At 37.0% G+C, this 18,560-nt stretch overlaps 1 protein-coding gene across 2 annotated transcripts in view; it reads left to right on the top strand.

Annotated features, from left to right (window-relative positions):
• Window positions 1–18,560, top strand: part of DTD1 (D-aminoacyl-tRNA deacylase 1) — a 211,019-nt gene that overhangs the window by 47,487 nt on the left and 144,972 nt on the right. For both annotated transcript variants that reach the window (XM_001374082.4, XM_056813851.1), the window contains exon 4: window positions 5,811–5,911. In XM_001374082.4, coding sequence (XP_001374119.1) covers window positions 5,811–5,911 — 101 coding nt within the window. The remainder of the gene's footprint in view (window positions 1–5,810; window positions 5,912–18,560) is intronic.

Below are 18,560 nucleotides of genomic sequence, written 5' to 3'. Positions count from 1 at the left end.
AAAAAAAATTTCTTTGGGCACAATGGTTAAGAGTGCTGGGCATAGAGTAATGAACAACTAAATTCAAATTCAGCCTCAGATCCTTACTAACTGTGTGCCCCTGGGCAAGTCATTTAACTTCTGCCTCAGTATCTTCATCTGTAAAACAGAGGTAATGACAGTATCTACTGTTACAGATAAAAGAGTGGTTGCCTTAAACTTTGACCGTGAAAATATGGGTTCAAGATTTTGAATTTCCAAACTGTAAAGATAATTTTTAGTGTCTTGATTTTATATCAAAAAAATAAAGTGGTTGCCATGGGAAAAATTCCCAAATATGAAAATACCCAAGTCAGGTGGGTTTTATGGAGATTTTAATTAATACAAATAAGGAAATTAAGAAAAAGGAGAGAGAATAAGAGAAATATAGTATGAAGGGCCTAGGCCAACATGGCCTAGGCCTGAGCCTTAAGAGAGAGATCAGTCAGTCTTTAATCCACTCACCACAAGATTCTTCCAAGCAAAACTCTGGTGTTTAGAGAGATCCAGCTACTCCAACTATTCCGAGCTCCAACTCAGCTACCAAAGCTGAATTAAATACAGAGCCCCCCCAGCTCCTTCCTTTTAAAGAAAATTTTCTCTTGTGTCACCTCCCCTAAATTTCTATGTCTATCAATCACAGTAGATGTTTTCCAAAGGACTGACCATTCTTAATTCACACCTGAGTAGACTAAAATTTTTGAGTAATTCACACCTAAGTAGATTAATCTTGTCCTTTGCAAGTTGCCTGATTAATTTGATCTTCATAGATACTTAGCACCCCTTTGTATTAGATCTAAAAATAGACCTAGCTTAAGTGTTCTTGCTTCACTTCAAGTATGGGTTGGGGACTTTTTCATTGTTCAATCAGGAGTTTACAACTTTATCTTCCCCCTAAAGTATGCCTAAGTATGGGTGGAGTAATGTTAGAGTTCCCACATTCCTTACCAAAGTCCCTTCATTGTTTTAAAATGGGGAATGGTCCTAACCAAATGTTCTAAGATAGAGTCTGAGAATTTTTAAGATTCACAAGTCTGAGAAATTTTAAGATTCACACTACTTCACATAGGGTTATGATGAGGGTCAAATGAGATAATAACTATAAAATGCTTATTTATAAATGCTTATATTTCTAAATGTCTTTACCTTTTTTGGTCCTTCTGATTGATAAAAGTCAACAGAGAGAAATTTTCCTCTAAGGATTGATTTGACTATATCCAAAAAGTTTTTGTATGTTATCATTGTTGATGCTTTATTTGATGAAATTACATATATGAGCAAATCAATTCCTTTCCCTGGTCAACAAGGCAAGTAAAAATTATTTATTAAGAACTTATTATGCACCATATACTGTGTTAAGGGCTGGTAATACAATACACATAGAAAGAATAGCCTGTATCCTCAAGGAGCTAACATTCTAGTGGGACAGAGTAGTGGTGCAGTTGTGGTGGCTTGAAGCTACCCTTCTTCGGTACACTCTGTTAGATAGGTGTGATTATTTCCCCTACTTTACAGTAGTGGAAACTGAGGCAAACAAGTTTAATGATGTACCCAGGATCACACAACTAGTAAATGTCTGGGAAAAGATTTAAACTCATATATTCTTGACTTCAGTTATTTGAAAAGAAACTTGTTAGAATGACATTGTGAATATTTTTTAGTTCTAAAATCTTTGCTCAGTGAGGCTGTTCTCTATGTAACTGTGACTGTATGTATGTGTTTTTGGGATATAGATCTACTTTGGGGCTCTCTGAGCCCCCAGAGATACACAGTATATGGTACATTACTGTATAATCTTTTTTATTAGTACCTTGAGATCTGATCAGTTTGAGGACTTCAGCCCAAAATATAGCATGACACAGTGAGAAGAAATTAGCAATAATAATACCTTGTCTGAGATACCCATTCTTCAAAATCATCCTGGCTGCATATCTGCTTGTGATCTTTTGGATTTAACCTAAGAAAGTGAAACTTAACAAGATAAATCTATATTCTTTTTTTTTTTTTTAAACCCTTACCTTCTGTCTTGGAGTCAATACTGTGTATTGGCTCCAAGGCAGAAGAGTGGTGAGGGCTAGGCAGTGGAGGTCAAGTGACTTGCCCAGGGTCACACAGCTGGGAAGTGTCTGAGGCCAGATTTGAACCTAGGACCTCCCGTCTCTAGGGCTGGCTCTCAATCCACTGAGCTACCCAGCTGCCCCCATAAATCTATATTCTTGTGATTAGGTAATATCAATTTCACAGTTATAAGATGAAGGAAACATTTTTGGACTGCAGTTTGAAAAAGATCTGGGTGTTTGAGTGTACTGCAAGCTCAGTATGATTCAGCAGTGGGATTTGATAGTCCAAAAAGCTGCTGCTATCTTGAGCTGTGTTGAGGAATATCCTGCTAGGAATATGTTGTTGTTCAGGCATGTCCTACTCTTCATGACTCCACTTGAGATTTTTTTTTTTTTTGCAAAGATACTGGAGTGTTTTGCCATTTCCTTTTCCAGCTCATTTTACAAATGAAGAAACTAAGGCAAATGGGGTTCAGTGACTTGCCCAGGTTCACATAGTAAGAATCTGAGGCCAGATTTAAACTTAGAGAAATGAACCTTCCTGACTCCAGGTCTGGCACTTTATCCACTCTGCTACCTACCTGCTTAAATGGTCTAGAGCATGTGATGTTGAACCTTTTATAGGCCAAGTGCTGTGCCCACCCTGCTACTGAGTGCCAGGCAAGACTTGTGTTCTCCCCATCTCAGCTTAACCAATGGGGAGAATCCCCAATCTCAAGAGGGGGAAACTGCCCAAAGCCTTTTGTGTGGTAAGCTGTGTGACTGAATTGCTGGCTTTTTTACCTATTGACTTTTTCCCCAGAGTTTTTCTCTCCCTTTGGAGATAGGAGAGCCTACTTATCTTTCTCTTGAAGCTGGAAGCTAGAAGATCTAGAATTTTTCTTCTTTCAACCTCTTGCTATCTTTGTTCTTTGTGCAGGGCCAAAATATAGATAGAGTAGTTCTCTGCTTCAGTGAGGAGACTTTTATGTAAATGCTAGACTGAATTACATTGAAATAAAAAAATAAAAAAAAGAAGAAGCTGTGAATTCAGCCTTCTTGGTGGTCTTTCAATTAGTGGTGGGATGACTACTTTAATCTCATACAACTTTACATCTGCAGCTCTGCTTGGTTCTAACTCCATAGAATGAAATAACTTTCTCCTTGTGTCCCCTCTGCCCCCTTTATAGCTTTCTTTTATCTGTTGTCTTCTTCTGTTAGATTGTAAACTTCATTTTTATTTGTATCCTTAGCACTTAGTATAGTAACTGGCCTATAGTGGATACTTGATAAATTAATAAATAATAATAAGACAATTATTGAATTGAATTTTATATTTGTTATAGTGGAGATTCCTTTTATGAATATGATGGACTAAATGTTCGCTTTGGTCCCTTCTAACTTGCAAATTTTGTGATTCTGTGTTTTTTGTTATTAGTTTAAAATTTAAAAAAAAGCTTTTTAATGGGGATTTTGTGGCTTTGTATGGCTTTTTTCCCCCTTTGTATTTGGAATTATTTGTGTTTATATTTGTTGAGTTCAATATAACAAGAAATAAAAATGACTGTTCTCAGGGCAGCTAGGTGGCACAGTGTATAGAGCAGCAGTCCTGGTGTCAGGGGGACCTGGCTTCAAATGTGTTCTTAGATAGTTCTTAGATTTGTGACCCAAGACAAGTCACTTAACTCTGTTTACCTAGTCCTTGCCCTTCTGTTAGAGTTGTTACTAAGACAGAAAGTAAAGGTTTAAAAAAGATTAATTATGATTGTTCTCCTTGTCACATCTCTCCTTTTTCCAGTTCTACCTCCATATAGCTGCCAAAATGATTTTTAAAAAATTTAGACTGACGATCTTACTCTTCCACTCATTAAATTCTAATATCTCCCTATTGACTTTAGGATCAAGTTTTATTTCATATTTGTAATATTCTTTCCTAATTTCTTTTTCTGTATAAATTTAAAAATAATTAATATTATTATATAATAATAAAAAATAAATAATTTAAAAAATAAACAAATGTACTTATGTGCATGCTCAAACACTTTTTTACTGATAGGGTGAACAGTCATTGGATTTTAGATCCACTGCTCTCCAGTATCTAGGGACATTTTATGGCTATCTTTTATACATAAAATTTACATTTGGAAAAAAGTAATAGCACTTCAGTCTTCCTAGGTATTTTAAAACATAAAGTATAAATAGAGACTTATTATTTCTATTCTTAGCTGGAAAAAAGCAGGAAAAGAAAACAAATGCCATGTTATTTTGAATACTAGAAATAGAAATTCAAGGTTGTAAGTAATATCTTTACCCTTTGAGCCTGTAGTTTGTTCCCCAGAAAAGAACAGTGTTTGAAATTTGTAACTAATTATAGCCCTAATCTTAGCAGGCAATTAAATACATGATTTCCTCTCCAGCGGATGCCTTTCTATCCAGTATGACATGGTTAAAGATAAAGCTTTTCAATTTCTTTGAATGACTAAAACTAAAAAGTCATAAGACTACCATTATTAAAAATTACTAGTGTAAGCCCAAGTGATTATTCTATTCTGTATACTGACAGCCATCTGTTCCAATCTACTAATTTGATATGTGAGGAAACCCCATAGTCATATAACATCAGAGGTGGAACTTGAACCCTATGTCCTTTGACTTCTGAGCCAGTGAAATTTTCAATGTTTTGGGTAAGACTTAAGTAGTGGTTCTGACTTGGGTCTGTGAAGTGTTTGCTACTGTTCATACTCTGTCTCTGCTGGTTAGGAGGAAAGGGTGAATTTGGAGGGAATGAGGTTGACAGGTTTAGTAAGAACTGTTATTAGAACTAGTTCATGGAGTAGGCAATCTCTTGCCTAGGCTGAGAGGCCTTGTTGCTTCAGGCATTGAGATATCATTATTTATATGATAGTCAAGTCACTAATGACCTTTTACCATTCCCTAAATTAAAGTATTGTGTTGATAAGGAAACAGGAAGCCGAGATACAGGCAAACTTTCCATCTTGCTGTTTCTTACCTATGACACTGTATCTGCTTTCTTGGCACCTTTATCCTGAATGTCTCCCACTCTGGGATATATTTATTTCTTTTCTCTGTCTTTTACAATACTTTTTTCCTTCAAAACTCTTCTAAAGTGCCACTTTCTATCTGAAATTGTTTCTGGTCACTGGGGAGGCTGGTACCTTCCCAGTCAGGATTACCGTGTCATAGAGTTAGAATTTTGAGAGTTAGAATGGACCTCATCAGCCCAATTAGTCCAATTCATTCCTAAAAGGGATCCTTAATACAATTTATCTGACGAATGGTTATATAGATTCTGTTTTAAGGAGGGGAAACTCACTCTTTCTTGAAGTATGTTAAAAGTTTTATTTTAGGAAATTTTACTTGATGTCATGCATAAATTGGCCTCTTGATAACTTTTACCTTTTACACTTAGTTCTTCCCTCTAGGACCAAAGAGAACAGCTTGTATTCTTCCTTGATTTGACAGCCCAAGAAATACTTGAAGCCAACTCTCATGTCTCCTCTTGATCTTTTTCTTTTCTAGGCTCCACATGCCTGGATTCTTCAACAGAAACTTATATGATATGGACTTTTACCATTTTGGTTGTTGTTCTCTGGATACTTTCTAGGTTATTGATATTGTTGTTTATCTTAATGTCCAGAACTGGACAGTTAATTTTGTGCTTCTAAAATGAAGTTCCTTCATAATAGTTTTGATGTCTTCATTTCTTCTAATATACTTAAATTGATATTTCAGATGGCAAGTTTGGAGCCTACATGCAAGTACATATCCAGAATGATGGGCCTGTGACTATAGAACTAGAGTCCCCAGCGACTGCCACTGCAGATCCCAAGCAGGTAAGCCTCCCACATGTTTATACTTTGGATATGTGCTTCTTTAGTTCTTAATTATCCATTACTATTTTCATTCTTGTGAGTCTCTTCAACTTGTTGTGTGTGACAGTTATGTGTTATTTGTTATATGTCTTTCTCATGAAGAATACTAATCTTTCTTATATGTTATGTCAGTTAGGCCTAACATTTTCATTAAATAAGCAAGGCATTTTCCCCCTCTGATTGTGTTCCTCACAGCTAAATCAAGGAGTGCTCCTAGAAGATGGAAGGTCTAACTGTATTAGTGTTGTGAATTTTTGTTCTCTGGCAGAGTGCTGTGGAGCTGCTGGGACACTGGGGGGCAGTCAAGTTACACTACATCTCCTACTCTTCCTTGTGTTTACAGTTCAGAGTCAGAGTAGGTTATTCTTTTTTTTTTTTTAAACCCTTACCTTCCATCTTGGAGTCAATTGACTCCAAGGCAGAAGAGTGGTAAGGGCTAGGCAATGGGGGGTTAAGTGACTTGCCTAGGGTCACACAGCTGGGAATTGTCTGAGGCCAGATTTGAACCTAGGACCTCCTGTTTCTAGGCCTGGCTCTCAATCTACTGAGCCACCTAGCGCCCACTCCCTCCCACCCCCCCAATCCCCCAGTAGGTTATTCTTGAACAGTTTGTGTCACAGGGACAATGGGTATGTGGCATTTGAGGGTCTTCCCTAATTGATGATTTCACAAGAAATATCTGACCTGGATTTGCTGACAATTATGTCCTTTCATGAAGAAGGGGAAGGGAAATCTCAAACAATCTCTATTTTTCTCTTAGAAATTGAAAGCCCTTTTAAAGACTTTAATAGATTATTGTGATAGCTTTTGAGGTAGATAATAAGCAGGTGGAGAAGATGAAGAGAAGTTCCCATCTTCTTTCACTTTTTCCTCTTCTATTTTTGTGGTAAAATAGACTTTATTCCTTTAAAATCCTTCATGATGTTGGGAGTAAAGTATTTAAACTTAATGTGTACTGAGTGGCCTGAATTCTTTTGGGGAATGTTTTTTGCTAAGATAAGTGCACAGAGAAATGTGCAGCCCAGGTGGCCAGGCAGAATTGGTGAAAGAATTCAAATTAGAACTGTTGCATTTATTGTTGGACTGAATATTTAATTGGTTGCCAGGTATTTAATTTCTAAATCCCAAAAATGAATTACTAAAGTAAAATGGAATTTATGGTAGTTTATTTTTACAATAGAAGGAAGATATTAAGGAAGAGAGAAAAGGGGGGGAGAGAGAGAGAGAGAGAGAGAGAGAGAGAGAGAGAGAGAGAGAGAGAGAGAGAGAGAGAGAGAGAGAGAGAGACTTGCTAATTATATTATGGTAAAGATTTTTGTTCATGGATTGGGCCAGCTTATTCATTCATTCATTTATTTATTTATTTAAAAACCCTTACCTTCTGTTTTGAACAGTATTGGTTCCAAGGCAGAAGAGCTGTAAGGGCTAGGCAATGGGGCTTAAGTGACTTGCCCAGGGTTACATAGCTAGGAAGTGTCTGAGGCCATATTTGAACCCAGGACCTCCAATCTCTAGGCTTGACTCTCAATCCACTGAGCTACCTAGCTGCCCCCCTTAGCTTATTCTTTATAGAGGTCTTTTCTTACTGATTTTAGAAGAGGTAGAGGAACTAGAGACCAAATTTCCAACATTCACTGGATTATGGAAAAAGTAAGGGAGTTAAAGAAAAAATATTTGCTGCTTCTTTGACTATACTAGACATTGATTATGTGGATCACAATAAAATGTGGCAAGTCTTTAAAGAGATGAGAGTACCTGATCATTTTACTTGTCTTCTGAGAGAGCTGTATGTGAGTCAAGAAGCAACAGAACTGAACATGGAATACAATATCTTCATAGTACATCATATGAAATGCCAGCCTGGACAAATCAAAAATTAGAATAAAGGTTACTAGGAGAAATATCAACAATCTCAGATAAGTAGATGATACCACTCTGATAGAAGAAGGTGAAGAAGAATTAAGAAGCCTTTTGATGAGGGTAAAAAAGAGAGTGTAAAAGCTGACTTGAGGCTTAAAACATCAGTAATACTAAGAAGTTAGCAACTAGTCCCATCATTTCCTAGCAAATAGGAGAAGAAATGGAAGCAATGTCATATTTTATATTCAGATTTTATATTTCATTGAATATATTGGGCTTACAAATCACAGTGGATGATGACTGCAGCCTTAAAATTAATGAATGCTTCCTCCTTGGAAAGAAAGCTACAGTAAATCTGGAGCGTATACTAAAAAGCAGAAACAGTATCTTGCCAGCAAAGGTCTATATAGTTAAAGCTAAGTTTTTTCCAGGAAAAGTGTAAAGTTGTGAGAGTTGGATTGTTAGGAAAGCTGAGGACCTCAGAATTGATGTTTTTGAATTGTGGTACTGGAGAAGAGTTTTAAAGAGTTCCTTTGACAGCAAGGAGATCAAATTAGTCAATTCTTAAAGATATTAATTCAGACTATTTGAATGACAGATACTGAAGCTGAAGCTTAAATACTGTAGCCATATATTGAGAAGATAGGACTTATTGGAAAAGATCCTTATGTTGGGAAAGATTGAAAACAAAGGAAAAGGAGGCAGTAGAGGATGAAATGGATAGAAAGTATCATGGAAATAATGAACATGAACTTGGATAGGGTTATCCCATTAAAAAAATGTTGCGACCCTCTTTTTTTGTTGTTGTTATCAATATCTCTAGTTTCTCCATCCTCCCATAACCCTTGGATAGACTTTGAAAGTTAATGGAAGATAGACAGTCCTCTCATGCTGTTGTCTCTTAGGTTGTGAGGAATTAGACAGGACTGAGCAACAACTTTTCTAACTCTTATATTATGCATTTCTGTGGGTTTTGTTATGAAGGGCAAAAACCCAGCTCCTGTAATTTCTCTTGGAGCTTTTCAAAAGTTGTTAGCATGAATTTAATTTTAATTTTAATATTGTCTATTTATTTATTTTTTATTTTAATATTGTCTTTGTATTGCATTCACTTAAAATTTTTTTTATCCTGAAATAACAATCATTAGAAGTGAGTATTTTCATGTAGGCAGAACAAAAAAAGAGAATTTGTGGAAACTACAGATTTTTATTATGAACATCTTACATTATAATGCATTCAACAGTTTCAAAGTCATCTTGCTTCTCTGTGTGTCCTGAGTCTCCTTCAATTCTGTTCTACGCTTTCTTTTTAAAAAAATGTTGCGACCCTCTTTTTTTGTTGTTGTTATCAATATCTCTAGTTTCTCCATCCTCCCATAACCCTCCAAATTAAAGAAAAAGAAAGAACAAAGCCAAACCCTTCTTTGCAATTAATAACTGTAGCAAAAAAATAACTTTACACATTGGTCATGTCCAAAACCTCTTGGGTACCTGTCTCAGTCAAGATTTTACATCTGGTGCAATCGATCACTCAAAGTCCAATAATTCAAATAGATAATCCATTTAATAAAAATTTATTCAAAAGCCTCCCAGTAAAAGTAATTTTCATGGCAACTAGAGGCAATTCTGGAAGATAAAAACAAGTTTAACAAAAAAGGACTAAAACTAAGGAGATGATTCCCTGGGATCTTAAGGGTTCTCATCCAAAGTTCTTTATATTTTTGCCCAAGGTCTCAAGCAAGTTCATGTGTGTGCCAAGTTAACTCAAACTTCCCCAGGGCTATACCACAACTTCCTTACTCAGTTAACTGAGTGAGAGTGTAGTAGGGGTTAATTCACACCTTCCCAATATCCTAGCTCACTATTCTCTCACTTTTCCATGAGGTTGTAGATAGTATGTTTCACATTTGTGTACTAGACCATTGCATCAGTCAGAATTCTTATGTCTTTCTAAGTTATTTTTCTTTACAATGTTGTAGTTATTGTATAAATTTTTCTAGATGTTCTTTGTATCAGTTTATACATTTTCCCAGGTTTCTTTGAATCATTTCTTATGGTGAGATTATATTCCATTATATTTATAAACCAAAATTTGTTCAACCATTCCCCATTTTATTGGTATTCCCTATAGTTTCCAGGTCTTTGTTATGAAAAAAGTTCCCCTATAAGTGTTCATGTGTACATGGGTCCTTTTCCTCTTTCTTTGATTTCTTTGTTTATATGTGCTTAGTAGATATTCAATATAAGGTTAGTGTTTCACTAATCAGAGCCCTGTATCTCAAGGTTTTCTTATTTGTTTCCAATTCTTTAGTGCTACCATTTCCATGAAAATTTTTATGTATTTGGTCCAGTTTTTTCTGTCTTTGATCTCACCATGTAAGATCTCTGAGGAAAACAGTATGGGGATTTTTTGCCATTTTTAAAAAAAGCATAATTAAAAAATTTCTCTCCAGATTCACTGAATCAATTGAGGATTCAAATAATAGGGTATTTCTATGCCTATCTTAAAAAAAAGCTTTTATGCATATCTTTTGTTTTTTTATTATCACCATATTTTCCCAAGTATCTTCCCTTTTCAATACTTTTCAATAGCCATCCTATGTAACAAATATTTTTAAAGAAAAAAAAATAAAATGAGGAAAAAAGATCAGCATAGCTGATCAGTAGAAAATAAATATGAATATTATGTTCAGTGTTCAAACTCACTTTCACTGATGAGTTGAGTTGTCAGAAGAAACCTAATTATATACTGCCCTTAGGATTTTAGGTTGAACCCTTAAAAATGGAAATGTGGTATAATTCTCTAATTTCATTAGTTCAAATCTCCATCAGTGTGTTTTCTCTTAGGACTGTCAGTTGATAGCCTTTATTCAGCCAGACTCAATTTGATTTTTAGGCAGCTAGATGGGATTATGGATAGATTCCTGAACTTAAGAGTCAGAAAACCTTAAGTTCAAAACCTTCCTCAGACTCATTTGTAAAATAAAAATAAAAAATAAAATCTCTCTCAGAGTTTTTGAGAAGGACTAATGAGATAAATGTAAAGTGTTTCATAAACTTTAATACAGTACATGGATCATTAGTAGTAGTAGTAGTAGTAGTAGTAGTAGGAAAAAGAGTACTTAATAAATATACAACAAATATTTATTTAATAAATTTATTTAATAAATAAAATAAAATGTTATAATGAGAAGACCAAAAAGATATCTCTATGTTGGTGTCAAATGTACAGTGTGTCCAACAACTGTGGCTGATCAGACCAATGTGACTTGGGAGGCTCTACCACAGATTGAGCTCAAATAACCCACATGAACATTTTTGGATGACGATGTCTCTAGATTTGCACATCACATTTCTTTTGAGCTACTACAATTCTGTTTTGCTCATAAAGCACATCATCTCCTTCAATGTGGGCATGCCTTACTATGTGGTCCTGTGCCAGGGTCTCCCATGTTTCATAATCAATACCAAAGTTCTCCAGAAAGTCCTTTAGAGTGTCCTTGTATGGTCTCTTCAGATCTCCCTGTGAGTGCTTGACTTGTATTAGTTCTCCATAAAAGAATCTCGTAAGCAAACATATTTTTGGATTTCAAACATGCCCAGCCCAAAGGAGTTGTAGTCTCTGCTTGGCAGTTAAGCTGTTAACAATACTGCTGTGGCCAGTACATTATCTTGCCAGTTGATCTTTAGAATCCTTCTAAGACTATGCAAATGGAAGCAATTAAGTTTCCTTAGTTAAAGTCATCCCTCATCTTTAGCCATCCTGAGTGGTAGGAATTACCAGCAAGTGCTACCATGTTGGCTAGTGTAAAAACTATATTAAATTAACATTCTGTGGTCCTTAATTTCCATAGAATTTGTTAATATTACTTGAATAGAGAAGGCACATAGAAATTGAAGCCTATTCTAACCAGCTAACCAGCCATGTGTCTTTCCACCTCCTGGCTCTTGGCCAGTATCCTACAATGCCATTTCCAAGGGAATAGAGAGAGACTACTTTCTGGAACCCCCTCTTTTATTTCTTCCCCTTTATCCCCAGATCAATTTTCCAATCGTTTCTGGCTCAGGTGCCTAGGCCACTGCCCCTGATCCAAGCTTTTGAACAGTATTAGAATCAGACTCCTCGCTGGCCTCTGTAATCCCAGCCTAGGTAAGATAGGGACACTCAGCTAAAACAAAATTAATAAACAAAGCAAATAAAGCATCCTTCCAAAAGTCCATTATACACACTTTCTTATTAATATACATTAAGCCCAGAGTCAGTTGCTGATAATCCTTTTTTCCCCTTCATGTATTGTTCAAAGAAGTTCCCCTTTGGCATGGTGGAGGTCCTCCTAGAGCCATGAATCTGCCTTTCTGAATTACTTTCAATCTATTCTCCATTACCACAACTAACAATGCCAACAGCTTTACTTTCTGGGAGGATGTTCCGAAAAGTGAGGATGTCCAAAGTCCTTCAGACCCTTCATCACTTTCAAGGGCCTTCACTAACCAAAGGAGAGCAGGGGGAAGGAGATTTGGCCAAGGCTTGACCAAGATACTCTTTTTCCACTATCCTTTCCCATTCCCCACCCCACCTGGCCCCTCAAGAGAAATTTTGCTGAAACCATCTCCAGTTGTTTCAACGTAAAATGTTTGAGATTCTCTAGACACCACTAGAGTGTTACCAAGACTATTCAACTAAACTGTATTCAAATGCACTTTAGCTACTTGAGAACATTGTCTCACTTAGTCTAAAGTCTCTGATTTATCGATTGATTGTCTGATTATGCCATGTTTTCCCCTTGTCAAAGTATCACTTACTTTATATGGAGTAGTTTGATAATGATTTATTTCATCCATCCAGCCTCTACATATGTGTATATATGTATATATGTCGAAGCAATGGCTTCGACAGGCCGGCTAAACCTTGTGAGGGTAGCCATCGGGTCATCGACCCCTGGTGAACCAGGGCTTTGCTCACCCAGCATGTGAAGGCTGCTTCGGCTGAACAGACGGAAGAAACCAATAAGAAGGTTCAATGGCTGAGATGGTGATGCAGCAAGGCACTGTGGAGTGCTTAGGGCGTGTTGGAGCACAAAAGACAACACGGCCATCCAATGCAGCTGAGGAAGTCTCCAGGTGTAACGACTTTTCGTGCCAATGGACCCAGGCTTCCAACGCCGAGAGAGTGGGACTGTCTCTGTGCAACGACTTTTCCACTTAAATCTCCCTCATGCACAAGTATCTTTGTGCACACTCATCTATACACCATAGATGAAAACGCACAAAGACAATCGTCATCCTCGGTTAACGAGAGACTACCACTATACTTTATATTTGACTCTCAGTGAGTTTGTAAACAATTAAAATTCAAACACATCATTGCAAATAATTCAGTTACTCTCAGAATGTCATAAAAATGTGTCTCCTTGATCAATAATTGCTTATTATGATATATGGTTGTTGTGCTATCAAGGTACTTAGCTATTTGTTTCCCAAAAGTTGGGGAAAACAAACTGAGAAAATCAGTCAATGACATAAAAAAAGAAATCATAGAATCACAGAATTTGAAGGTCCTTAGCAGTTATCTAGTTTGTAATATTTAATGGGAAGGAAATAGGATTGGAAAACAGGAGGATAATGGGGAATAATGGGAGGTTTGTATAGGGATAAGGAGGAGTTAAGAGGAGAGAGGGAACACTGGTGAAGCAGGGGAGGGAGATGCCCTCTGCTGAGAGGAAACCACAGGGGTCCAAAGAGGTCTTTTTGCCTTTGAATGACTGAAACTGAAGTTCAGCTCCCTCTATGACCAGAAAAGATAGTCCACTTATCTGACTGCAAATTCAAATAACATAAAGTTTAATAACTAGTTGGGATTGGAGTTTTTATCAGTTTCAGACCTGAGGCCAGGCCCCAGAGGCTGGCGGAGAGTTTGTCCCACTCCCGTTTACTCTCGTTGTTCTAATTCAGAATCTTAGCAGTACACAGAAAGCAAACAAGAACAATTCTAACCTTTAGAAGCCCGTGTCTTTGGGCTGAACCAAGAAGAGCATGCCACTCCAGACTGGGCTGAACAAGCTCCACTCTCCTCCAACCCCAGGACGCAAGACCTCTCCCAGCAGGAAGGAAGTGCTAGTCACAAGACCCAACTGCCACTCCCAGTTGGCCCTCCCCCACACAAACTGTTAGTCTAGTTTCCTTTCCACAATTATCCCCTTTTTTTGTTGTGACCTTCCCAAGGTCACATATTTATATTATAGTTACCAATTTACTAAATCTACTCTAAGGATTCTTTGCGGGAAAGTAAGGGTAAGGGTAATTTTGGGGTTTTACATTAAATTCAGTACAATAAATGTTGAACAAAACTATTACAAAAATTTGAATCTTAGTGATAATACTACTTATTCTAAGTTAACTAAAACTAATACCTTATTTACAGAAATTATTTACATATAATACAACAGTACACATTGTTCCACATCATGATGTCAGTCAAATAGAAATATCTATTGATCTTTCTATTTGCCTAAGACCTTATGGAACTAACTATATACATATTTACATTTTGCATAAATACAATTTCAGATACTTGTTTATATAAACAAGGTCTCTCAACATGTTAGTGATTTTGTGTTTTGTGTCTAATAGTGTTGTGTTGAATTAATACTTATCAAGTTTCTTCAGATTTCCACTTCTCATGTTGACTGATGGATCTCTTCTTTCTTCCATGTTATGTAGTGATGCATGCTATTTCCCTAATATGTGAAATTACTTTTGTTTATTATTTCAACACACTCAGTCTTACATATAAGTCTCGTTTTCCATCTGTCCTCTAATATAAACAAATTTACAAGTTCAAAGTCTTAGCTGTCCATTTCAGCTTTTTTTTCATTTCTTGTCTCTAGCATCTTTTCTTGATGCTTTTCCTCTGGGCTGGTTTAAAATCTTTTCCTCTGGGATGCTTTTCCTCTGGGTTGCTTTTCCTCTGGGATGCTTTTCCTCTGGGTTGCTTTTCCTCTGGGTTGCTTTTCCTCTGGGTTGGGAAGTTGTCTCAAACATTGTGTCACTATTATTTCTTTATGTTGTACTTTTTATATTAATCAGTTTTTATTTTCATTTCTCAGCCCTATCTGTTGTCTAATTATCTTCGATGTCTGTTACAGTGGTGTTGAACTTTTTCTGGTTTCACGTGGGAACAATGAAACCATGAGTCTTTCCCTGTAACTTTTATAGCTGTTGGGGTAGTAAGCAATACTTCATGTGGTCCAGTCCATTTTATGTCTGTGGCCAATTTTCTATTGAAATTTTTTAAGTATACTATGTCTCCTGGTTTGATGTTGTGCAAATTGTAATCCAGGGGTACTGTTTGTTGTATCAAGCCCATTTCATGCAATTCTGCTATTCTTGTCTGTAAAGCTTGTATATATTTTGTTAATTGACAATCTCCACCTATCATGGCAATGTAAGCTGGTTTACAAGTTCTTCCTTGCCAAATTGCATGTCCATATAGCATCTCAAATGGAGAGATGTGCAAATCTCCACTGGGTCGTGTTCTGAGATGGAAAAGAACTAATGGAAGAATGTTTGTCCATTTTTGGTGTGTTTCTGCACAAAATTTTCCTATCAATGTTTTAATGTCTTTATTTAATCTTTCCACTTGCCCTGAACTTTGGGGATGATATGGTGTGTGGTATGTTGCTTGCATTCCTAGATTTTTATAAATTTCATTTAATATTGACTGAGTAAAGTGACTTCCATGGTCTGAGTCCAATTTTGAGGGAATCCCAAATCTAGGTATGATTTCTTTTAATAGGATTTTGACCACAAATGCTGCATTGTTCTTTTTAGAAGGAAAAACTTCTGGCCATCTAGTCAGTCTGTCTATGATGACAAGGCAATACTTAAACCTTTTGTCTTTTGGCATATTGATAAAATCTATCTGTATGCATTCAAATGGAGTATATGCTAAGGGATGACCTCCTAAGCCTTTGGTCTTATAAACTCCCTGATTGAATTGCATACAAATTTTACATTTTTGACAAATTCTTATGGCATATGAGGATATTCCTGGTGCAGTCCAAAATTGTCTCACTGAATCGATCACAGCTTGGGTTCCACAGTGTCCTTGTGCATGTATTACATTGCACACGTGATAAAATAAATTTTTAGGCAGGATGGGCTTGCCTAGTTGCGAAAACCATATTCCTCTTATTTGTTTTGCTCCTAAGTTCTTTATCCACGATTGAATTTCCTGCTCATTATAGGCATCAGTTAGATTGTCCTGTTCAACTATTGAGAAATTCAATACATGAAAAGGTCCTTCTCTAGCTCCAAATTTTGCTGTAATGTCAGCTCTATGGTTTCCTAAAGACACATGATCATTAGCCCCTGTGTGTGATCTACAGTGGATTATTGCCACTTGTACAGCCTCAAGAAATTGCATTATTAGTTTGGCATATGCGATCTCTTTACCTGCACTTGTCAAAAATCCTCTATGTTTCCAAATTTCTGCAGTGGCATGAATTACTGAAAATGCATACTGGGAATCGGTGTAAATATTGACCCGTTTATCTTTACTGATTTGCAAAGCATTTAATAAAGCAACTAGCTCTGCCCCTTGAGCGCTCACGTGCTTTGGTAAGGACGCATACCATAATGTCTCTGTTAGTGTTACTACTGCTGCTCCAAGAAGAGCATGCCACTCCAGACTGGGCTGAACAAGCTCCACTCTCCTCCAACCCCAGGACACAAGACCTCTCCCGGCAGGAAGGAAGTGCTAGTCACAAGACCCAACTGCCACTCCCAGTTGGCCCTCCCTCACACAAACTGTTAGTCTAGTTTCCTTTCCACAAGTTCAACCCTTACCCTAGAGGAAACCCTGCTGTAGCATACCCAAAAATGGTTATCTAGATTCTTCTTGAAGACTACCAGTGTAAGAGAAACTGCTGCCCCCTCTTAAGGGAGCCCATGCCACTTTGGGCAGCTCTAGTTATTAGAATGTTTTTTTCTGACATTAAATCTCTAATTGCCTTTTTGCAGCTTCAGACCACTACTTCTGGTTTTACTGTTGGGGGCCAAATAGAGAACAAGTCCATTCCCTCTTCTGAGTAGTTTCAGATACTTGAAGATAGCTATCATGTTCTCTACTGTATCATCTCTTTTCCAGTTTAAACATCCCCAGTTCCCTCAATCAATCCTTGTATAATATGGATCCAAGCCCCTGATTATACTGATTATCTTCCTCTGGACATATAGCTTATCAATGTCCTTCTTAAACCTTAATACCCAGAACTGTACTCAATACTACATAGTCTGAATTAAGAATGTTTATTGGCATTAAAATTCTGGTAGTGTGCTATAAATCTTTCATGAATAGAAATATTCCTAACTCAGGATTTACCATGTTGATGCACCCATGAAATTGACATCTCAAAAGTAGGATTTCTTTCTTTTAAAAATTTTTTTCTTTATTAGATGTTTTATTTTAATAACACATTTCTGCATAAGTTTTGCAAAGTCATATGATTTGTATTGTCTCCCTCCCAGAGATGATAAACAATTCACTTTGGGTTATATACAAATCATGTTATAAAAATGGAGTTCTTCTTATATTAATAATAGATGGCTTTGGCTCACTGGTTGAAGTGTTACACCAGTGAGATGTTGGGAGGATCAAGCGATCAGGTACAGGATTGAGGTGAAACCCATGAGAGAGGAAATGGCAGTACTTCTGTCTTACCCTGGAGTGAGCAGGATCAGGGGTTGAAGTAAAATCTATGAGAGGGAATGGCAATTCCTTTCTCCTTCTCAAGTGATAATAAGCAGTCTATATCACTTGAACCCCTTTTGATGTAAAGGCTGAGAGGATGAGATGTCTGTCTCCCCAGTCAGCACCTCTAGAGGAAGGTTTCTATATTTCCGTCCCCAAAGGAAGAATATGTCTGGCCTTAACACAGAGGGACAGGTCTCTAGCTTGAGGCCTGTCCCCAGTTACTTAAGCACCTTTCCTTTTATGAATTAGGCCAAACTGAAATTTGACTGCTAATTAAGGGATTTATTAATGAGGTAAGGTAAATGGGTTGAGGGGAGAGGATAGAGGTAGCCCTGTCAGAATATCTATGCACTCATTGGTACAAGAGGCTGATGTCTATGCCCACGAACATCTCTGCCCCTTTCCCAACTAATGACCCTTTTCTATAGTCTAAATACTAGTATATCCTAAAGGAATAATCTAGAAATAATTTTGAGAGGCAAGGAGAATCCAGGAGGGCTGGACTCTGGTTTGAGAGTTCAAGCCAGCACTCCCTCAGGGGTCTGTGATGTTTGCAGCAGGTGGAGGAAACAATAGTAGGATTTCTGGAGAGAAAGCAGCTACTATTTAAGGCAAGAAGCAGGGTCTTCACTGATGGCTTCAGAAGGTCTTCAGCCAACCAGAAACTGGACCTTTCAATTCTCAGTCCTAAGGTAGAAGACCAAGGGGCTCTTCAGAATCCCCTGATCCTACCGTTCTTCTCCCATAAGCCCTTGCTCTTCCAACGGTCACTCCAGTCCTGTCAGCCAACTGTAGAATTCCAAAACCTTCCTTGCTCCATCCTAACAATGCAAAACATATTTCTGTATTCTTCATTTTTGTAAGTGAATAATCTTATAGAACCCAAACTCCAAAATATATACCATAAACAGGTAATAAATCACATGTTTTCATTTGCATTTTTACTCTAACAGTTCTTTCTCTGGAGGTGAATAGCATTCTTTTTCTCCTTGATTT

The sequence above is a fragment of the Monodelphis domestica genome, chromosome 1 (genome assembly GCF_027887165.1).
Source record: "Monodelphis domestica isolate mMonDom1 chromosome 1, mMonDom1.pri, whole genome shotgun sequence".
Lineage (NCBI taxonomy): Eukaryota > Metazoa > Chordata > Mammalia > Didelphimorphia > Didelphidae > Monodelphis > Monodelphis domestica.
The sequence above is the reverse complement of the archived record's forward strand: the minus strand, read 5'-3'. Positions and strand labels throughout refer to the sequence as shown.